Consider the following 23,600-nt stretch of genomic DNA (forward strand, 5'->3'; position numbering starts at 1 on the left):
TTAAATGGTGAGAAAATAGATATTAACTGATGGAAGATTTAAGTAGGAATAAATGGCAGAGGTGGTATTAGAGCATAGGTCTCAATTCTCAAGTCAGTTATTGCCAGATTTGGGAATAAGGGAAAAGAAAGGGCTTGAGACAAAGTTGTTGGGAATTGATTACCAGAAGAGTAGGCTGTTTCCTAAAGTATTATATGAATTTAGTCCCAATGAACCTAGTCCTTAGCCCACCTGAAGGATTCCAACACAGTGGTCTTGAACTTTATTTGTAAGATGCCCTTACTGAGCTCCCACATATAGGGACGGACAGCTCTTGTTTCATGAGCTAGACCTAGCACACTGCCTGGCCCATAGTAGATGCTCAACAAGCATTTATGAGTGAATTTGTTAGAACATGGCTCACTGTTCTGGAGTAAGCTGGGAATTGCCATTAAAATGTGTTGAGTGGTTATTACTATTTATATTTCCCTTTTAGAGATTCATAATGGACATTAATACTTTTTAAAAGTCCTTTGGTAGAGGGCGCCTGGGTGGCTCAGATGGTTAAGCGTCTGCCTTCGGCTCAGGTCATGATCCCGGGGTCCTGGGATCGAGTCCCGCATCGGACTCCCTTCTAGGCGGGAGCCTGCTTCTCCCTCTGCCTCTCTCTCTCTCTCATGAATAAAGTAAGTAAAACATGAAAAAAAAAAAAAAAAAGTCCTTTGGTAGAGAATCCCACTGGACTTAGTTGAACCCACGGGTGCCAAACGGCAACTCCAGTTGGCTGTGTTCAGAGTCGGACTGATGATGGTTGTCCAGGTCAAAGCACAAGGACAAATACCCTCTGCCCCGAACTTGGCTCTTGGCCTTCTTCACCTTTGTTTCTGTCCATTCATTCATTAGTCCCTCCATGCAGGGCAAGGAAACCCCTCACTGTTGTTCTGGAGGCATTCTGGGGATAACTTGCTGTGGTGGGCTATGGGGAGAGCAGGGACAGTGGCAAAATCAGACCCATTAAGATGCCGGGTAGATAACCCCTGCCAGCCTCCTGCTGTTCCAGCCATCCCAGCGGAAGCTGAGGGATTTGAGTAAAAGCCAACTTGTGTGTCGTGCCTGAGCTGACCTCTTACTGCAACTGCATGAGACACCCACGCAAGAACCACCTAGCTGGTGCCAGGCAACCCACAGAACCATGACAGATAATAACAGTTTTAGAAAAGCACCATCGGCTTTCTAAGTAACAATATAGTAGGAAGTCTCCTGGATCACAACTAGAAATTTGCATTTGTCTGCTTACTAATAGCCCATTTATTAGCTCAACAGATACTCAGCACCTAGTAGGGTCCTTTTCTGTAGATGAAGGGTGACTCAGACATTTCATGTCCTTGATTTCACAGGGAACTTGTTGCATGATGGGTCAATAAATATCCAGCTACCCCTGTGTCCCAGTACCACGGACACTCGTCAGAAAATAGGGGGAACCTAAAATAAAAACATTTGACCAACAAGCTTAAATACTCCATCCAGGCCTGATTTTTTATAATTAGTTAGGCGAAGGGAAGTTTGAAACCAGAAATTGCTAAGAAGAAGCCAGTCCAACATGACCAGATCCAGCGCTGGCCAGAAGGACAAGCCCAAGGTTGAGGTAATTTCAGCAGGTTCTGTGGTCTGTTTCCAGCTTGACTGTAAACATTGTGTTGTGTGTCTGGCCATGAGACTGTGAGGAAAATACAGCTAACTCCATACATTTGCTTTATTACTATGGAAAAATCAGTAAGCCAACTGCACATGTGGAAACATGGGGCATTTCCAGGGTTGGCTAAAGAACCTAAACCCACGTTAACTCTCTGTTGCTGTGATTTACAATGTTCACAAGTGTCAGTGGGACAAATGTTAGTACAAACTCCAGTGAGATTCACCGTCTGCCCCATCTGTTCATTCACATATAGCAATGGGAACTTTCTAACAAACACTTGGGATTTAAAAAGATTCATTGACAATTATAATTACAGAGATCCTGAAAGAAGTTTGGTCTTTCAGAAATATGAACAAAAATAAATAATGGCACACAACTTGAAAACCAAATGCTTCAATCCTCTGGTTTCTGAAAAGAGGAAGGGAACTAACTTTGAAAGGGCAAGGGAGAAAAAGGAAGGGGAAAGGAAGGGCAGTAACAAGAGCTTCTCATGCTGAGTATTTGAGGTCTCGTTTCTTATCCAGTACTCAATGTTTTAGAGAAACAGACACTCCAAGACGGTGAGTGAGCAGACCTGAGATGGGAACCCAGGCATGCCTGATTCCAGAATCCACATTTCCCCCAGAATTCCATGTACCTGAAGTGCTAGGTACTTAGTAATTAGTACAACCAGCTGGTGGTCTTTGAAAAGTCTTAAAAGTTGGGAAGGATCGGGACAGGTCACTCTATCTGGAGAAAATGGTCTATGAATTACAGTGGTCCAACATGGGGCTATCACGTAGAGGAGAGGGTCGGGCAGGAGGTCCAAGGGAGGGCCTGATGGCGGGGGGGGGGCAGGCAAGGATGGCATCAGTTCATTTCCATGCCAGTTTCTACCATCAGGAACTACCTGCCCTAATGAGGGAACTGAACCAGCCAATGGACAACAAACTGTTTAGAGGCGCCTCTCAAAATGCCACTCCAGATCAAACCACGAAACAAAGTCTGGACGCTGAGTCTGGGCGTTCTACATAAGATGTTCTACATGGAGGAGAAGATGGAGTCACAGGGCTTTGATGAGGAAGAAATAAGAAACAGAAGCTGGGGTGGGCGGGGGTGGTAATGTCAGCATGGCAAGTAAAGCCTCTTGTAGCAGCGTGGTGACACCAACCAGCCCACGAGCTGAGAAGCGAGTCGCTCTGGACCGGACTCAGCATGCTTGCACAGACCAGTCCGGGATGAGGCAGGCGGGAATCCCATCTTTTTTAACTCCCTCTATTAAAGCAGTCTGCGTCCAGGTTAGGCAACTGCCGAAATTGAGAAAATACAAAGGGACGTAAAGAAGAGGTATAATCACTAACATCTTTCAGTATTTTCCCCTGAGAGAAAACGAGATTGGATTCATCATTACATATTTTTTTGAAATAAGGATTTTGATGGTAGGACTTTATTCCATTTCCCTATTAGAAATTTAGTATTTCCCAAATTTGTGCTGACTGTAAGTAATATGATAAATACCTTGTATATCAATTTTTGCATCCCTGGTGATGTGCCTGGGATACATTTCTTAGACAATTATGGAGCTAAGGAATACCGACTTTTTTTTTTTAAAGTTCTGATTACTTACTGCCAAGTTGCAATCCAGAAAGGTGGTCAGTTATGCCCCCAGCAGGGCTTCTGATGGGACCCTTAGGAGAGGCAAGGAGGTTTCGATCCACTGAGTGGGGAGAATGGCTGAAGTGCCCTTCTCAGAAAACCTTCAGCAACACACCTGCCTGGCTGTGTATCTAGACATCAGAGGCCAAACTTCCTTCATGGTGCTGAAACCATCAGCGTTCCCCATGTAGCGCAGGGACCCTTTCAGAGAAACTTCCCAGGGGACAGCTTGTTCTGCTTTCCAGTTCTTAAAAGTAGCAAAATGCCTTTAATTCTAATAACTCTAATATTAAAAACTATCAAAGGAAGCACTTCAACCCATCTTTTGAAGCCATTCCCAATTACAAGCTAGGGGAGTCCTCTCTCGTCTGAAGTCTGAAAAAAAAAAAAAAACGTGTAGCACCAAGGTGGATGGGATCAGGTGTTCAGCCTGGAATGTGTATGAGACAAACCCAACAGAAGGAATCATCCAATTGCTTTGGGGTTCTGGGGGGTCAGCTGGAGGGGGCCCACACAGTCCTCTTCCCCACGCATTTTGCCTCTGTTCCTTTAACTTCAGAGCGTCTACTTGCCCAAGACCCGTGCCTGGTGCTGAGGAGGGTCTATGAGCTATACGGACCCTTGGGGTGACAAGGCAGTAAGTGCTCTCCAGTGATAGGAACAGAGCACGTAGGAAGGTCAGGGGGCAGAACTTCAGTCTGTGAGTGGGGACTCAGTCTGGGAAACTGGTGAGGGCTTCCCAGAGGAGGTTGCATTTGAGCTGTGCCTTGAGAAATGAGGGGAATTCAAATGAGACGTACTGATGGAAAAGGGGAAGGGGGACATCCTAGGCAAAGGGGTTAATACGGGAAACAACACGGAGACGCGGCTGTCCTGCTGGGCCCCTCTCCTGCCCTACTCAGTAGGAAGTCTGGAAAGTTAGAAACCTTATCTTTGGCTTCTGCAAATGCCAAGAAATGGTGAGAAGAGCTGATCTGGAGTCCGTGCCCAGGAGGCTGAGTGGTTTGAGACTCTCTGCCAACAGTGGGCAAGGAATGAGACAAGTCTGAAGTGAGCCCTGGGAATAAACAACATGGTGGCACTTCTGGATTCCGCCCGGCCCCACAGCACACCAGCTCATTAGACCCTCCTCAAACCAATACCCAGTCCGGCAATCCTGCAGTCAGTAAGATGCACTAACTACACGAGAGAACACCACTGCCCTGCGGCCAGTAACTTCCCAGCAGAAAGGTCACACTAGGGAACATGACCATGCTCGTCCGGCAGACGGTTAGGAGGAGTGGGTACATGTCTGTCCTCGTCCCGTGTACCATGACCGGGCATTCTGGCCCAGAAAAGGAAACACACTTCACACTTCCCTCGTGGAAAGCGGGACCACTATTTGCTGCCCATGTCATTTGTCAGTTGGTGGTGCTGAAGCAGGCAGCCTCTGCAGCCCAGGCCTCACTCAGTTTTCTTTTGGCCTTCGGGGCAGAAAGAGCACTCAAGTCCCCATCAACCCAGATGTAGACAACTGCAGGAGAAATTGCTGGAAACCCAGGAAAAATAATGGCAAAAGATTAATGACAAGCAAACAAGTGACCGGGGGAAAAGGTTGTGAGGAAGGAATGAAGCTGGTGGGAAGGCCGGAGTGCCTTCTGCTCTTCAGCCAGAATAAAGGCTGTGGCTTCCCACCCCCCAACTCGACCCCCCTTTTTTGGGCTAGCCTCAGTCTAGGTCATCATCTGCTCCCTCTGAACACAGTGGATGTGCATGACATCCCTTAAACGGCGTCTGGATGCTTGAGAGAAGGCAGCCAGTGGCCCAGCCCCGAGGAACGGCTCTGTGAAGCCACGGGGAGAGACGTGGCATCTGGAGAGCAGGTAGGAATTGAGAACAGAACCCTCTCGGTCTAGCTTTCTCCACTTTGAAACAAAGAAGAAGGAAAACTCTGCAATGCCAGGGCTACCTTCTGGAAAAACGAGTCTGGCAATCCTTTTGCTTTCTGGCTTCCTGAGGTAACCACCTGGTGGCCTTCCCCCTCTCTGCCTTCCGCCTTCCATGCCTTCCACAGTCTGACACAGAAAACACACGTGTGCAACTCTGAGTCCCGTCCTGCCCTGAGCGGCTCCTGAGCCCCGAGGGGATGCTCCCGCCCCTGCCCTGGCGTCTTCGTTTTAAAAACAGCATATCCGGCCTTTCCATGAGAACATCGTTGCCTATTTTCTACAGGCAAAGCCTCGGCCACTTTAGATCAGCAGCTGGTACTGATACTGAAATAGGGGTTGTTTTGTTTTGTTTGGTGTTCAGGGACACGTTTAAGAGCCATCTGAGAGGTGCTTATGCTATCACACATCTTTTAAGCCTTTTTAAAAAAGTCAGTCTGCTGAGCTCTGGGTAAATTAGCATATCGTCAAATGTACCACACATAGGTTCCTGATTTTTAGATTTCCATCTCCCAGTTGGATTTTAAAGAGCTGCAAACGCCTCAGGAGACAGTGTGCAAATTTGCTTTCTTAAGGTGCCCTGTGGACTGACCCCTGAATGTTGTGGTGTTTTTTCGAGTTTTCTGAATAGAAAATTTAGTGTCCCTGGCCGCGCGTGACATGCAGTCAGGCTCTCAGAGACATGGGTTCTGTGTCCTCTATTACAGACAGGGCGCTGAAGTGGGCAGTTTGGTGAGAAAAATAATCAAAGCCCCCTTTTCTCCTGATCCTTCATGCTGGTGGCGGGGTCGCGGGGCAGGGAGCAAGAACTTCCTGGGCTGAAAGCTAAAAACCCTACGTCTACCACCTTTAAGACTTCAAGGTCGGGGCACCTGGGTGGCTCAGTCGTTAAGCGTCTGCCTTCGGCTCAGGTCCTGGTCCTGGAGTCCCGGGATCGAGCCCCGCATCGGGCTCCCTGCTCAGCGGGGAGCCTGCTTCTCCCTCCCCCACTCCCCCTGTTTGTGTTCCCTCTCTCGCTGTGTCCCCCTCTGTCAAATAAATAAATAAAATCTTAAAAAAAAAAAAAAAAAAAAGACTTCAAGGTCGTCTTCCGTGAGCCACCTGTATAGCCGACCGCTGGGGAAGTGTGGCAAATAAACAGGTGACACACTTAATACTCTGATAGGGCAGGAGTTTGAAGAATGTCAAAAACACGATCCTCCTACCAAACCCACCCTATAGCTTTTTTGACCTATAGCTTCCACATGGATCAGCAAAAGGGACAATCCCACCAAACACCCAGAGCCCAGGGGCCTGCCTGTCCCTAGGCCCGGGTGTCCGCGAGGACCGGGCACCGGCTGGCCCAGGGGAGGGAGGCTCTCTCCAGAAGCGAGGAGCTGCTCCCTGATGTGGGCCTGCTGGCTTCCATGCACTTAATGCGGCTATGCCAAGTGAGGCGCTCCTGCTTTTACCTTGTATCTCTTTTTACATCCAGGAACCGGGCAGGCAAAAGGCTTCTCCTCCCCTCCGTTCATGCACATGGAGCTGAGGATGGCTTCGGAGCTTATGGCGCTCTCCGTGGTCCAGGACTCATCGCTGTCTGACTCCTCGTAATCCACCTCCTCCTCGTCGTACTCGCTGCCTGTGGGGCCAGAGAAGGGCAGGGACAGTCAGCGGCCGTCCCCCAGTCGGCGCCCCCAGCCACCCCCAGGACAGGAGGCGTGGCAGTGGCCAGGTGGGCCTCCTGACCTGGGGAGGGCATTCCAGTGGGGGCAGAGACGTGCAGATTAAGGGTTTCCCAACCATTCGTGGCTGGGAATTAGCTGAGCAAGAGCCTGAACCTGGGTCTGCGGCAGGCCAGTCTGCGACCGCAGGGGTGCCGGGTAGGCTCTGAGGCCCAGACCGAGGGTAACCAAGGAGGACAGCCCTGCCCCAACACATACACACAAGCTGTGTCGGACATTCCAGGGCACAGGATTCTGTGCCCACGTTTCATGCTTATTCGCGTAGTAAATACAGAAGTCTGTGGGAGGGGGTTACATTTTACACTTATTAGGTATCTACACTTCGGTGGGAATTAATTTTAAATCTTCTTTAGAGCTTGAGCCAAGAGGACCATGAGGAAATTTGGAACTAAAAGGGGGTGACCCCAAGCTAGGGAGCAGGGGGACAGAAACGCCTGACGCTCTGAGCCAAACTCACGGTCAGAACACAAGGCCCCAGCCCACGGGAGGCCCTGGGAGACTGACCACATCCGTCCCCAGGGAAGGACGCCTGTCTCTCTGGCCACACAGAGCATTTCCCGGGAGGGCGGGCTGCCCCATCCCAGCTCAGATGGGAGGAGGGAATTCGCTTGTATTCCCAAGGTTAAGAGCTCTGCTCAGAATGGAGTTAAAAATCTACTTCACGGACTTCTGTTAAGGACGGTGGGGATGGAGAACCGCTTCAACAAGCAGCCGCTTTTTGCTCTTTTTTAATGAGGCCCAAAGCCATTTATTTTGAGCTTTTGCACAATGCAACCCTGAAGGACATAATTCTACAGATCATAAACAGTGTAAAATAATATGTTGACAAGTCTTAATGCATTTACAAGCCCCATGGAATAAATAGGAATTATAGCACAACATTAATAAGAATTATATGGTAGCAATTACAGTTGTGAAATTCATCCCCCAGGTGTGAGGCTAAACGGCACCAGGGGCCTGCCTGGGTGCTCCATGGTCTGTCTCTGTTACATCAATTATTTCAACACCAAATATTGGCATTTTTATTGGGTTTCATTTTAATAGGCATTAATAAGATTGTTTGAAGAGCCAACTGAGCCAGGCACAAGGACGCCGGCCTCTGAAGCGAACACTTAAAAGGACCCAAGAAGGAAGGAAGGGACCTCAAGTTGACTTACTGCCTCTTGCGTTTCGGGCACCTTCGATGCATTGTCTCACTGAATTGGCTAGTGGCCCTGTGAGGTGTGTGTGTGGGGGCGGGGAACTGTCACTTCCCTGAACACAAGGAAACCGAGTCCAGAGAGGTTCAAAAGCTTAGGCATTTTCTATTGGCTCTTCGGGGATACTGCTTTTCCCCTGTCTTGCTTCCCGGCCGCCAATGCCGGCAGCAACCCGAGGCGGGCCCTTGCAACTTCCTTTGAGCTGCTGGTTCTTCACTGTCTACCACTCAGATGGAATTCAGAGCAGTCTGTTTTGAAGCCTGTTTAGAAACTCTTGGGTGGTGCAGAAAAAAACAATTTGGCAAAAGGAGGTTTTGGAAATTAAATGTGGGTTTCAGTAACTCTGCCGCATTTGGCTGTAGCCCTCCGAAAGAAGAGAAAGAAGAGACCCCGTTTGGAAAGGCTTGTACGAGACAGCGCAGGGGTGTCCTCGGCCACGTTTCTGAGTCTGTGAGCAAATTTAGCGATCTGTTCTTAAGTAGGGCATTGTTTAGGAAATTTTACTCTTAAACAAATGCCACATGCTGGTGTCCTTTAAATTGCTTGTTAGAAAACTATAAATGCTATTTCACAAAGCTCCTCCAGCCGGACTTCAGAAAGTAGAATGACTAATTTACCCATCTAATTGGGCTAATTTGTGAACCTGAATACCAGGAACCACGCAACACTTACAATTTGGGGGCGGGGGGAGCCTAAGACCAAGGGAGGGCTTAATGAAGCCCAGAAGATAAAACTTCAAAACTCCACTGGATCAAAAGGAGCCAGACCCTGAGGGCTTGATGCTGTGGACACAGTCACCTGGAAACCATGCGGCATCCAGTCCCCAGTGGGGCAGGTAGGGGGCCACCTGTGGGAGTGATCACCAGCGTGGGGATGCCGGGCAGCACATGGCACTTCCCCTGGCTAAGTGGGCCACCCCCCTCCAGGCACTGCTATGCTACAGGGTCCTTTGGGTGCTTTGTGAAACTAACCATCTCCCTGGGTGGGGGATCAAGAAGGACCTGTTTGGACTTAATTCTGTCCTATAACAAAGAGCTGTGTGCTGACCTGGGTTCATATCTTGGCTGGGCATGTCCGCTGAGTGACCAGCTCCTGTCATCTACTTTCCCTTCTATGAAATGGGCACAAATCTCTTCCTTGCAGCTAAAGGATTAGAATTCACGTCCAGAGAACATCTGGCACAGGAGGACCTGCCCACAGTAAGTGCTCAAAAAATGGAAAACAGCATAACACCATTTTTATAATGACATTACATGTACATAATATATTTTACAAAGGCCTCTTGTGAGACCAAACAAAAACTAACATAATTCTCAAAGATATGAGAATCTCCACTAGAAGAAATACAAGCAGGACTTCATACCAAGACAGGTGCAGTGTGGCCCTGCTCTGCCACTGACCAGCTATGTGACCCCAGGCAAGTGATGCCACCTCTCTGATCTTTAGACTCATCTGTGAAATGGGCCAATACTACTAACCAGCTCTTAAGATCGTGGTGAAGAATAACTGAGTTCCTATTTTTAAAGCAATATGCTGAGAACAATGCCTGGCATATGGGAAGCATTAAAGGAATATCTGGTACATAAACAAGTAAAAGGTCACAAGAGCGGTTTCCTTATTTCACCCACTGTTTCCTTGCTCTTGGGGGGACTCACTTTCTTCAAGCAGAATAGTGTGTGGAGGGGCTCCACTGCTCATCTTAACCGTACCCCCCACGCCAGCCTGTCATCACACAGAGCCGGGAGCAGGTGTGAGGCCAGGCCTGCCCCTCAGCCGCTGCCTTTCACTCCGCGGCCAGAGGGCCCACTGCAGGTGGAGACAGGCCGCACTGTTCTCCAAATGTGCCGGCACCCGCGTGGTGCTCACATCTGCAAAGCTGGCCCAGGGGGTCCTGCAGACAACCACCGCTCTTCGTCGGCTTTCAAACATCGTGGAGCTCTAGGAAGAGCTCACCCGAAACTAAAGTTACATCTGCAGTTACAAAAACATCTGGGCCAGTCCCCTCTCTGCTTCGCTTTATTCATTTCTTCATGTTTTACCAAGGAGAATAGTAAACCCCAACCTGGTTCGTTTGCCCTGTCTGCTTCATCTGCGAGTTTCAAGACTAACTTCAGAATACATGAATTTCCGGTAGTTTCCAGACCTTTCCTAGAGAATATTCCCGCCCATTGCGGGGAGAGCAGGAAGGAGCAAGGCCGGCCCCCCAGCAGTGGCCTCCCAACCATCTGACCCGACGTCCCAGTATAAACCCGTGAGCACGAACGTGTTGACTGTAAACGGCATATGTGTGTACTAATATGTCACTGCACGGAACAGAGGGGCAAATAAAAGGATGAGAATAAAAGAATTTAGTAAGTAAACGTATCAAGAGTTGTCACAGGTATTTTATGAGTGTAAAGGTCTCATATCTCCTTCCTCTGTGCCCACTGTGGGGCCCAATGCCCTCCAGGCCGGCTGGAGGGGTCCAATGGGACATGTCACAGCCAGCAGCTTGAAATGAGGCTTCAGACTACCCAAGGGGAGCAGGAGGTGACTCGCATTCATTCACACAGCAAACGTATCCAATGCTGGCCACGGGCAGCGCGGATCATCTCTGAGGCAGCAGCTAAGCCCTCTCCTATCAGCCTACAGAAGGGGCCGGGCCCCAAGCCAGCAGGCAGGGGATGACAAGGAAACAAGACAAGTTTCTTGTTCTGAGCCGCCACCACCCAGAATCCATCAATGTTAATTTTCTGCATAATTTTCTAAACAGAAAAAAGTTTAAAAGTATTTCCTTGGTGTTAAAGAGAGGGTTAAAAAAAAAAAAAGCAAAGCTAAACCAACAGCCTACCTATCGTTGTAATTGGGGCAGGGAATGGGGAGGAGAGAATTTTGGAGTGTGTGAGTCACAAGAGGAATCAACCCCTCTGGGGCCCAGAGCAGGAAGGTGTCCTGCAAGGCCGCCCTCTCAGAAAGCTCTGCTGAGGAATGCTGGGTCGTGGAATCTGAATTCCGACACAAGAAGGGACTCCCGGACCACCGAACCCCATACGCAGCTGACCCACAGCAGTCGATGCAGGGGGCCTCCCTTCTCAGGGCTCCCTGCCTCCCTGCCTCAGGACTCCGGGCAGGAGAAGGTCACGCTCTTTAAACATCATCCTCCCTTCTTCTCCCCACTCCCCCCGCCCCAACAAGGCAGCCCTGGATCCCGCAGGGGCCACTGAAAGGGAGGCGGCGCTCAGTCACAGAACAGAAAAACACCTGCTATGTGCCTTCACCCCCCCCCCACACTTACTGTTTCGAAGGGCCCAGAGGAAGGCTTCCTCACAACTAAAGACAATGCCTACAGACCTTAATTAAGAAAAACAGATGAAAGCTGCTGGCCGGTTTCGTGGCTTCCAACAGTGGCCCCCGTGTGCTGGGCCGTGCCACCTGGGAAGCGGATGGCACGGAGACATGGCCCCTGCATTTTGAAACACACATCGGTCAGCCTGATCAGACTTCTCTACTTGACAAACCCGTTGTTCTCTATTAGAAGAGAGACACCCTCACAGATCTGCACCTCAACAGGGCCCGGAAATGGAGGAGACAAAGGACGGGCTGGGCTGCTGGGTTGCTGGGCTGCTGGGCCCACAGGCAAAGCTTGGCCCAAGCAGCCTTAAGACAGTCACTGCTTCTGCTGATGCTCCGGCTGCGAGGCTCCGTGGCCATGAGGGTCTGTCCCAACATGAGCTCTCCCATGGGGCCTGTTCGTTTCAGGGCACAAATGAGAAGGTTTTAGGAAGGTACTGATGACACAAGAACACTGCTTGCTTTTGCTTAGCCTCCTTGTAAGTCATTTGTTCCCCCAATTCTGGCACTTTCTGTATACCTGAACCCCTCTGTGTTTACTTGGATTTCTTTTTTTTAAGATTTTATTTATTTATTTATTTAAGAGACAGAGAGAGCAGGAGCAGGGGTGAGGGGCAGAGGGAGAAGCAGACTCCCCGCTGAGCAGGAGCCCAATGTGAGGCTCGATCCCAGGACCCTGGGACAATGACCTGAGCCAAAGGTAGACGCTTAATGACTGAGCCACCCAGGCGCCCCTTACTTGGATTTCTTAATGAGAACCGTAGCTAAGAAGGAGCAAGCTGTGTTTTACACGTGCTGTTCTGGACCCGGAAAGAGTTGGGACCTGTCTCTGCCCTCGAGGGTGGGCCCCCCCCCCCCCCCCCCCCCCCCCCCCCCCTTTTTTTCGCCTCAACAGAGCGCAGAGCTGGGCTTCGGGGCTCTGGGAGGTGAGGGGTGTGCTGAAGGCCACCTGGTTAGACATAGGCCGACGGCACTGGGACTTGGCGATTCGGTCCCAAAGTCTGTGCTCCTTGTCTTCACACTGAGTATCGGCCATATGAGGGAGAGACCAAGATGTGACCCTGGGAATCCGGAAGAGGAGGAAAAAGGGACGCATCGTGTGGGGTCACTCCCATGACACAGGGGCCTGCGGGGAGCAGTGTGCTGTGTCTCGGACACGCAGTGGCGAGACCCGGCCCTCCTGGGTGGCCACGGTCCAGTCTTCCAAAGAAGAGCTACAGGAGCTGTTTTATCAGGCTCTTCTCCATCTTAGACCTTATGAACTTTAAAATAACATACAGCACTGTCAGAGTTTCTATAAGGAAACGTAATTTCACCGTGCACTGTCCCACACAGACACTGGCCGCCACTGCTGTCCCTCAGGTGGAGTTTTCCATCGTCCCCATTTCCAGCTGCACTGTCCCCACGTGGGGCTGAGCTGGGCAGGACAGCAGCTCAGACACACAGCCTCCAGAGCCCCTCTCGGCAGCTCCGCTCGGGAAATGAGCACAACCTGGCAGACAGGATTTCATGAGAAGACAGTTACGTTCTGCAGAATGGCCAGAAAAAGCCTATTGGTTGTCAGCAAAGGAAGAAAAAGCCCGAGCTGGTCTCATGAATCACGTGAAAACAAGGTGGTCGAGAGCCTCTGTACACACAGACTTGCAGAGTCTCTCCCCTGCACCCACATCACCGCCCAGGAGCCCTGCTGAGAGCCTCCACCAAGCTCACTGTCACCCGCCCCAGGAGCCCCTTCAAATCCTGTCTACCTCGCTCCAACCTCTGCTCACCTGCCTGTGTTCACCCCGTTTCTCTGTGCACGTGGCCTGCTCTCCATTTCAGCCCCTCTAGTAGTCTCATTCCTTGTATTCATAAACATAAAACACTGACATACAGATAGATAAAAATAAGTCAACCTTTTCCAGAAACCCAACAGACCACATTTTTCCTATAATGCAGATAATTAATATTCATGCAAAAGTGATAACTGCAGTGACAGCAAATTAAAAACTCTCCTGGGGGGTCAAATTCTGGCAAATACATTAGCTAAGAGTTGCCTCTCTGCCTTACAGATTTATCATTATAAATTAGCTTTAATTGGTACTGACCCACTTTAGAGGAGCTGCAGCAGCAACAGTTGAAATGAACTGGCAACATTACGATTTTGATGGAAGATAGGCTAATGGTTCCAGGGACCACGTGCCCAGCCTTGAAAATGCTTGACCTCCTTGCTCCTGGCCTCAGCTCACTCCTGGAATGGTACTCTCCCCCATCTGCTCCCGAACTACGGAAATGGTCCTGCCTCTCCACGCCAGAAGTACCCTTTCCCTCGTAGGACTCAACCCTTTCTAACTTATTTGGAGGGGCTCGGTCGTTACCTTTGGATAATGTGCCCAGGGCGGTGCTTGCACTTAAGGAGCCAATGACACGCGTTTGTTGAATGAATTAATGGGGAACAGACTTCACGGGTTCTAGTAGTAGAAGGGGACCCAAGATTACAGTTTGTACTCTTGACCGTCTACAGTCTTAGAAAAAGTGAATAAATTATATTACCTGCCTGCTTAAAACTCTCCAATGGCTTCCCATGCCAAGGAGTAACCCAATGCCTGATCATGACCTTATTCCATATCATACTTGTTTGGAACTTTAATATTTGAAGGACTTTTTTTTAATAAGAAAACTTAAATATTTGTGTTTTGTTTAGTGCTAAATTTTACATCTATCAGCTATTTAACAAATATTTCCAAATATCCAAATACTATTAAGTAAATCAAAAAAATTTTTTTAATGTAGGCTCTGTGCTCAACATGAGGCTGGAACTCATGACCCCAAGATCAAGAGATGCATGCTCTACCAACTGAGCTGGCCAGGCACCCCCCAAAATATAATTTTTAAAAATATAATGCTCTTATACATTTAAGTATTAATTACAAACCTGGTCAAATTCCACACATTTCAACAAAATTGTGCTGACTCTACCATTTAAGTAGTTAAGCTTTAAAGTACCTTAAAAACAGACAAATCAGACAAATGATTGCAATGACTATAAAACCTACATTTAACCTACAAATGATGGCAATGACTATAAAACCTATATTTAATCATTTTTCATGATTTTCACCCTTATCTTTGACCTTCCTGGGATTACCAGAACCTGCAAGACCTACAAAAACAGGAGCTAATTTTGGCCAGTGGAAGGGAGGGGTTCTGAGTTACTGACCCACTGACGCTCGGTCAGGTTCAAGAGTGAGTCTGCACTTCTTGGGCTGGACGCCTGGGATCTTCACTCAAGCTTCACTTGATCGATAGACAGGATTTTTAAAGCCTGTGTCTTTCTTGCCCCATCATGTCTTCAATATAATCACTAGGGCCACTGGAGACAGCATCTCCTGGGGAAAATGATTCCCTCCCGAGGCACACAGCTCTTTCCCGCATCTTGCAACCCTCCCTGGCACAGACCCCCTTCCCTTCCCGCCGTTTGTGACAGGCTGCTAGCTGGTCTCGCCTATGCTCACCCCAGTTCCTACTTTCCCTGCAACTTCGGGGCTTACTCCTAACTCCCTGCCAATCTGCTGACAGAGGTGGAGAAAAAGACGTCCACTTTACAGAACACAATGCCACCTATGCCAACGCACCCCAGGGAGAGGTGAGAAACAGAAACACATCCCGTTATTTCCACCGTTCTTCTATTACAGCTACTTTTGGACACACTTTACATTAACTTCTCCACGTGCAGTATCATTTTGGACTCATTTCACAGATTCAATTAATTACCAGTCATCATCATATTCCTTGATGCTCAAATGACTACAACTTGGCCCAGATGGTCAGGTGGTCTCCTGACTTTACAGTATTTTGTTATTAATTTACATTTTCTTCTCTTTGATCAAAGTTATCATCGCACACAGTAAAAAGTTAGTTGGCTAGTTCTGCATGGCTGACAATGAAAAAGAGGGGTCCTCTGTCTCATCCCCCCTCTGCTCCCCATGCTTACATCTCTCTACCTGGGATTCGCCTCATGGCTTCTAAACAACACGAGTCTACCACTCCTTTTTGATGTTCCGTTTTGGATCCCTATTGACTATGCACAATAAGAATTTTGGTCCTTGGGGTGCCTGGTTGGCTCAGTCAGTGGAGCGTGCAACTCTTGATCTTGGGGTTGTGGGCTGGAGCCCCGTGTTGGGTATAGAGATTACTTAAAAAGGTAAAATCTTAAAAAAAGAAAAAAAAAAGCTTTTTGGTCTTTTACACACATCCAAGTCTGCTCTGCACTTCCCCTTCTCCTTGGAGAATTGCATTATGACACTCAGTTTCATCGCTGTTCAATGTTTGCATTATCGCCACGTTGGCCCACTCAGTGAACTGTGACATTTTTGTTGTCCTAGGAGTTACTCAGCACATTTCTGGAGCTTATGTGTCCTCTTCCCCAGCCTCATTGTCACCAGGGCAGCTGACACTTACCTGGGGCTCCCCACGTGCCATTAACTCATGTAAACCTCGCAACAACACTAAGACGCTGCTCCTAGGATTATCTTCACTTGACATAAAACAGAGGCTCGGAGAGGCAGACTGCCTGGTCTGAGGCTGCAAAGCTTCTCCATGGTGGAGCAAGGGTTCCACCCTTGCCACCTGGATCGGGAGGCTTCGTTCCTAACCAGTATCCTCCACTGCTCACTTGAATTCATCCCAAACTCAGCTCAAATGTCACCACCTCCGAGAGGCCAGCCCTGATTACCCGACTACTTCTGCAGGCACAATGTCCTCCCCGCTGCATGCCTTTCTCACAGCATATCCAACTTTCTAAATGATCTTGTTTGTTAGCTTTCTTCCTCACCAGGAAGCAAGCTCCACATCACTGAATTGCTGGAGTCCTTATAAGTGCCTGGCCCATAGTAGGCCCTCAATATACATTTGCTGAACAAAGGAAAGGCAAGGGCAACAACGTCAGGCTTTCTGACAGCCGAGCCATGCTGCCCAACTACCTGGTGATGTCACTTGGGGTGGAGGAGGGTGTGTGGGGAGAAAGTCAAGTGTGGGGGGCAAAGCGAAGATACAAAATAATTAGGGATCTGAGATGCAGGTTCCACCGCTTAATGGCAAATGAGATGCACAAATCCAATTCCCTGTCACCTGCCTCTGTGTTGATTTTTTTTTTTTAAGACTTTATTTTTAAGTAATCGCTACACCCAACCTGGGGCTCAAATTTACGACCCCGAGATCAAGAGTCGCACGGTCCACTGACTGAGCCAGTCAGGCGCCCCACTCTGTGTTTTTTGACAAAGTCGAAAGGTTTCCAGGTAGCTGCACTTCCCACCAGGACACTGACAAAAAGGGGAGTCCTGGAGAAATGCTTAGGCTGCCTCCCCCTCCCCCCCCCAAAAAAAACCTGCCAGCGTTGTAAACAGAGCGTAGACTCCGCCAGGAGGGCACAGCCCTACCTGCCACAGGACCACCGCCAGCAGAGTGAGGGCTAAGGTGTGTGCGGAGTAGGTGGTGACCTGCCCCCTCCCCCCCCAGCTCCTTCATCTTCCATCAGGGGAGTGGGGAGGATGTCGCTCTAACTCCATGGGCTGTGCCTTAATCTGAGGTCATGATCAAGGCTGTAGCAATCAGCATCTTCTAAAAATTGGAAATTCAGATTTTAAAGCCATTCCATGAGGCAAGAGCAAGCAAGTCTGTATTTGAATAGGCACATTCTCAGAAAAAGATGAAAAGAAACACATAGAAAAACTGACCCCTTTCTCATTAATCCTTCATTGTTGTCTCTTGATCCTTTTCTTCTGAGACTTCAGAGAAGCGTTCTGTACTTTCTTGTGACCTACTTGTTCCTAGCTCTGATTTCCATCATTCCCACACTCCCCCACGCCACCCGGAAAGGGTCCCTCTTGCCAATTTGGAGCTCCCGCTGGGCATTGTTGATGGGCTGGGTACCCCATCTCCCAGCTCTTCATCTTGGTTGGAGAAGAAACTGCCCCCAAAACAAAACAAAAAAATACGATCTCTTTTCTTGTCCCCAGCTCTTGGCTATTTTTCAGGAAAAGTGAGCAATAAGAAATGATTTCTCATATACCCGAAACAAATTTAACACTGTGTGTCAACTGCAGAAAAAAAAAAAAAAGAAAGAAAGAAATGATGTCTGCTCAGTACAGCACAGATTTCAGCAGTATCCACCCCCTTCCATTTCTCGTCCCCATTTAGGAGTTCTGCTCTTTCACCTTGGGGGAGAACAAAATGATGTCTTTTCTCTTAGTCTTCTAGTGGCTGCTGGATTCATGGCCATTTAACGTAAAAGTTTCCTGTGGCAATAGGCAACTCTCGAGACCTCCTTCAAATGCAGAGTCCTAGTGTTTTCAAACTGCAGACTGTGATCCATAAGCGGGCTGTAAAATCAATTTGGTGGGGTAATTAAACAAATAAGGATAGAATGGAAGCGAAAGTGTCAGAGTGTAAAGATGTGTTCATAAAACGTCTGTTTCAGGTGTGTGTCTCAATGTAAATAAAATACCTCTCACTATGTGTCATAGCAAAAACGCTTCAGGCCATTTTTGACCATTAGCATCTTGGTTTCCAGAACTTCTAACTAAAAGAACCACTTCATCCAGATGAGAAAATCACCAAACAATTTTAACCAACATTTAAATAGGACGTAAAACAGACTAAAAGAGAGAAAGGCCATTTTTGGCGACCATCAATGAGGTCTTATGTCAGCTGGCAGGAACCTACACTCTCCCCGAGAAGGTGGGCTCTTGGCAAACTGACCTCTGGACCATCAGGAGGGCACACATAGACGGGAGCCAACGGGTGACAGGTGAAATGTGAAAGTGACAGGTGTATGCAGTGGATAGAAAGTATGAGGACAGTTCTCCACCGATTCAGGTATCCTTTAAGACCGTGTCCCACCACCACTTTTTGAATATTCTCAAGGACAATCTTTGTTTTCAGAATAGGTGAATCTGGATCTTTTTTTTTTTTTAAGATTTTATTTATTTGAGGGTGAGAATGAGATAGAGCACATGAGAGGGAAGAGGGTCAGAGGGAGAAGCAGACTCCCTGCTGAGCAGGGAGCCTGATGTGGGACTCGATCCCGGGACTCCAGGATCATGACCTGAGCCGAAGGCAGTTGCTCAACCAACTGAGCCACCCAGGCGCCCGGTTAATCTGGTTCTAAAGAAAGGCCCAAGTCATTCCCAGACCTTGTGCTGAATTAAGAAGGGTCATGCACGGCACCCCGGCCTCTGCCTGCTCTGCCATCAAAGTGCTGAAGAGCATGGGTTCTCAGAGTTTCTAATCCTGCAGCCAAGCCAGCAAGCACCATGCCTTTGAGGGGCGAGCAGGCCTTCTGGAGCCAATGCTTTGGGCCAGACCCAGAGAATCAGAGCTGCCCAGAACCAGGAGGGAGGTGCAGAACTCAGAAAGGGCAGATCTTGGTGTGTCCAAGGGTAGCTGGCAGCTCCATCTTCCCTATCACTCTGATGAGCTCACTGGGAAATCACCATCACTGGGGAACTTCTCCCTGTTCCCTGCAGCATCCCCAGCACCGAGCATTCCCGGCCTGAGCAGGCCTCTGCTAATCTTCGTGGAGTGAGGGAAATCCACAGCAGAGGCCCCCGCACCGGAAGGACATTCACTACATGACACAAATGCACACAGGTATGTGTATGTCCTATACATCTTGTGCTTCATGATTATGCTTATATAAAACACGGTACGATTTGGATATGATAAAATGAAAGGAAGCATGTGATCAGGGATCACCGCCTGTGAGATGCACAGAGAAGCTTCATCTTTCGGTTAAACCTGATAAGCACAACTACAGCTGAACCCTGGCTGGACGCTGTGTGAGAAGGCGGGTCATTTGGGGGCTTGGTAGCAGACTGCCTGCATGAGGATTCTGGCCCTGCCATTACGGGCCTCCGACTGGTGATTTCACCTCTTTCTACCTCCATTTTGTCATCAGTAAAACCACAGTAACACGAGAGCTGCCCTCATAGGGCTACTGAGAAGACTGTACGATTTAGCATGGAGAAGGTGATTGGAAAAATTTCTGGCATATAGTTGTGTACTCTATTAGCACTAGCTGGAATTATTATTTTAATCAGTAATTAAAAATTGTCTAGATTTGGAAGAAATGACCAGGGATAGACAAAGCCTAACAAGAAATCATCTGGTTACAGTCTGCCGAAAATGCACAGACAAAAATGTCTGGTTGTAGCTTACGTTTCCAGTACAATGGATTAATATACTGATTTCTAATGCTGTCAGGGGGAAAAATGTTGATTTAGGATTATATTGTGTGCAGTGAGGATGCGGGCACCCTGATGGCTCGCTATCACTCTGTGGACTCCTCCACTGGGGAATGCCCTGCTTTTGAAAAACATCAAGTCTGAGGGGCACCTGGATGGCTCAGTAGGTTAAGTGGCTGCCTTCGGCTCAGGTCATGGTCCCAGGGTCCTGGGATCGAGCCCCACATCGGGCTCCCTGCTTGGTGGGGAGCCTGCTTCTCCCTCTGCCTCTGCCCCTCACCCCTGCTTGTGCTCTCTCTCAAATAAATAAATAAAATCTTAAAAAACAAAACAAACCATGAACTCTGGAGACCGCGGGAGCAGAGGAGCTGGTGACATGGGTGTGGCCTCCTCTGCAGTGAGTACTGAGGTCCCGGCCAGAGCTGGCTCTTGCCGTCTGTCCTCCCGCCTATCTCAGAAACACAAGGTGCCGTGTTTACGGAGTGTGCACCTGCACACAGGGTGCCCGTCTCTGTGCTGAGGGAAAGCTTCGAGAGGAGGGGTGGGGGAGAGGATGATGGATACTGGGAAAGATGCTGCAATCATCAGGCTGAGTATTAATGAAGGTCCCCCGGCAGGTGCCAGCTTCTCATGCACTGGAGGAACAGTCTCTTCCCAGACACGGCAGATGACATGAAAATGCACCGCAACAGAAAAGACGTTGCTCTTCCGGGGAATCACGTCAGGAGAGTCACTGAGAGTTCACACAGATCTCAGAGATCTCCCCATAAAAGCTGAGTTTCACACTTCGTCCCATGTGGCAAGCACAGCCTGGGCTGCATGAAAAACGAGTTTTATGAGAGTACCTCTGATTTTTAAGAAGGCTATTTGGGTTCGTAACGGGGCAGCTTCCTGAAAGCACGGGGATCGTCATTTTCACATACTGCACGTCTCGGGCTGGCTCGGCGCTCATCGGGGCCGCGTTAAAATCTGGGGAATGGTACGCGTGTGACAAACCTTGACAAAAGCGATTGGGAGAAGCTGCAGCAGCAAGAATTTCCCAGTTAAAGAGCTCGTCTGAAACATGTTATAAAACGGAGTCAGACTTTCTACACTCCAGGCACGGCTTCCCTACTCACAGCACCAGTCCCTTCCTACATGCTTATTTACCACGCTGCTCCCCACCCGGTGGTGGCAGGTTCTCCAAGGCCCAGGTCTTAGTGTGACCATCCAGTGACCCCAATGATCCTTTCTCTTTTATTTCTACTTTTTCGGCAATATCTCACACGGTCGCAAGACGGCACTTTGGAGCCTGACAGCGTGGGTTCCAACGCAGGCTCCTTCGCCGACTCCCTCGGTGACCCTGGGCAACGCACTCAAGTTCTCTTTGCTGCAGACCCCACAGCAGAGTGTTAGAAGGGCTTACAGATACATATATACACCTGCCACTTAGCACCATCTGTCATTAGCGTTTCCACCGGCTGATCAGGACGATGGCTGGGGCTCAGTTGTCTTTTTAAGACCTAGGGTCTGTGACAGACCCCAGGAGCCGCAGAGAGCCACTAAGTCGGCCACTGGTGCTCGCATGGCCGTGGCTGGCTCCTGCCCTCTCGCTTCTCCCTCTTGGCTCGCCCTGGCCTGCTGGCGCCTCACCTCAGCCGGAGCCTGCCTCAACAACTTGGCCACCCGGCCACCACCTCCAGATTCATCCACCCTAAGCGTTCCTCGCCTGGCCCCCTGGACAAGAATGCGGGATGGCTCGCTCTGGCCTGACTCCCTCAACTCTCCTCCCATAGGATATGTGTCATGCGACGAAGACCCGATGCTACTTCCTCAGAAGACTACATTCTTCTCTAAGTTGGACAGAGTTGATTTCAAAGTGCCTTGGAGCTTTCCCTGTTGCCGTGACACAGAAGCATCAAGCTGGCCTCGAGAGCAGGGCCCCTGGAGTCAGACTGCCAAAATTCACATCCTGTTTGGGGGATCTCAGGCAACTTCCTTCAAGCCCCAGCTACCCCACCTGGAAATAGCTGCCGCAGTGTGTCTCTGACCACCGAAAAGGACTGGGTGGGTACACAGAAGAAGCTTTTCCCAGAGGCTGGCGGAGAACGGGGTTGATGGTCACATGCACCGAGAACACGAGGTCCTTCTTCCTTGCCCAGAACAGAGGGAGGTGGACTCCTCTTCCTCGCGCCTTCTTCAGCTGCAGGGTCTCTCTGGACACAGCCATCATCAGACTGGAAATCCTGATTCGCAGGCTGTCTCTTCTCAGTGTGTTTATAATAAGTCATGTCTAACAGAACGATGCCATATAAATATGCCACACGGTGATAAACAAGCGGCTTTCCCATGGTTCAGGAACAAGACTAAGGGTTTATGATTAGATATCTATTGGAGGCTGAAAAGAGGAACAGTTGTGGCCCTAATAAACCACAAGCGGCAACAGAAATAAGGAAAGACCCATCGTTCTGCCCAAACCCTCACATGGACACGTGATGGAGGATATACTGCCCAGTCTGACTCCAAAAGCACCACGTGCTTATATTCTGTTCTGCCTGAGCTGCCTGTGGCCAGTCTGGATGGGAATTTTTCATATAACAGATGAGGACCAACCAGTTATTTCTGAGACTTTAGACGGCTGTGTCTTGATGGTGCCAGCCCTGCTCCTCCTCCCTGCCAGCTTCCAAGACACACTATCAAACCTACGCAGGGGCTTCTATTTGGGTCACTTCCTTGTGTGGTAATCCCACAGGAGACCTGATGGGCTGTTTTCTGGCCTGTTTTCCAGAATTCTATCCAGGAGCAGGCAGGCCAGGAAGATGCCCTGCCCACCACCTTTAACATGTGCTAGGAAGTAGGCTTTGTCCACAAAAAAACAAAAATAGAAACAGTGACAAAAGACCATGTCACGGTCCTTTTGCCATTTTCTTCTCTTTTAGAGATAGGAAATGGCATTTCTACCAAGATCTGCCTCTCTGTGCAAAATAAAGGAAAAAATTTGAATGCCTGTGTCTCCTTTTCCTAGACCCTCCAGTAATTGGCCCCACCTCTCTAATCTCATTTAAAAAGCACCCCCCGCCCCACACCTGGGTGGCTCAGTTGGTGGGCATCTGACTCTTGATCTCAGCTCAGGTCTTGATCTCAGGGTTGTGAGTTCAAGCCCCACATGAGAGCCTACTTAAAAAAATTAAAAACAAAATAATAAAATAATAACAAAAAGCATCCCTGCCCCAACTAGCTCCTCTCCTCTGGGGCCTTATAGGAGGTGTTTTCATTACTCTGACCCTCCCTTAGCTCTTGCTCTTCTGCCTCTACTCCAGCCTCCACTGGCCCCTTTCATGTAGGTCTTTCAACTCTGTTTTCAGTTCCAGGAGAGCCTGGACTCGGTTTTACGCTTCTCTTCTACAAGTCCTGAGTACACCATCAATATATATTTTCTGACTGATTTTAAAATGCCCAAGCTTGACCTTTATAGAATGTCATCACTGAGTCATAAAACGGTAACATTTCAAGTCTGGAAAGGACCTCAGATATTGTGTGCCAACCTCCCCTCTGACAGAGGACTATATCAACACCTGGGAGGTAACCTGTCCCTGGTCACATACTCAGCAACAGTCCAGGCAGGGGTGGGAGCTTGGCACCCAGGCCTGGGTGTCCCCTGTCCCCTCTAAGGTCTCGTCAGGGGCCTCGTGGGTCAAATAAATGGGAAACCCAGCCTTTGCAAGGCGGGTGATGGAGACCTCCCCTCACTTCACAGAGCCTGAGCATTAGAAGCTGTTTAAAACTTACTCTTAGAAGTTTGCTCAGTAAACACACTCAGTCCTCCAACACTGTGTCTACCCAAACAAGCTGCCTATTTACTTTTCAGAAGGTGATGTTGAAAGAGTAAGTTCTTTTCAAAACGACAGGTA

At 49.0% G+C, this 23,600-nt stretch overlaps 1 protein-coding gene across 3 annotated transcripts in view; it reads right to left on the minus strand.

The window, feature by feature from the left end:
• The window catches only part of JAZF1 (JAZF zinc finger 1), a 325,709-nt gene that overhangs the window by 3,130 nt on the left and 298,979 nt on the right, over positions 1 to 23,600 (minus strand). For all 3 annotated transcript variants that reach the window (XM_025873072.2, XM_073899002.1, XM_073899003.1), the window contains exon 4: positions 6,687 to 6,856. In XM_025873072.2, coding sequence (XP_025728857.1) covers positions 6,687 to 6,856 — 170 coding nt within the window. The remainder of the gene's footprint in view (positions 1 to 6,686; positions 6,857 to 23,600) is intronic.

The sequence above is a fragment of the Callorhinus ursinus genome, unplaced genomic scaffold (genome assembly GCF_003265705.2).
Source record: "Callorhinus ursinus isolate GAN/ISIS: 27379988/994484 unplaced genomic scaffold, GSC_fseal_2.0 scaffold12, whole genome shotgun sequence".
NCBI lineage: Eukaryota > Metazoa > Chordata > Mammalia > Carnivora > Otariidae > Callorhinus > Callorhinus ursinus.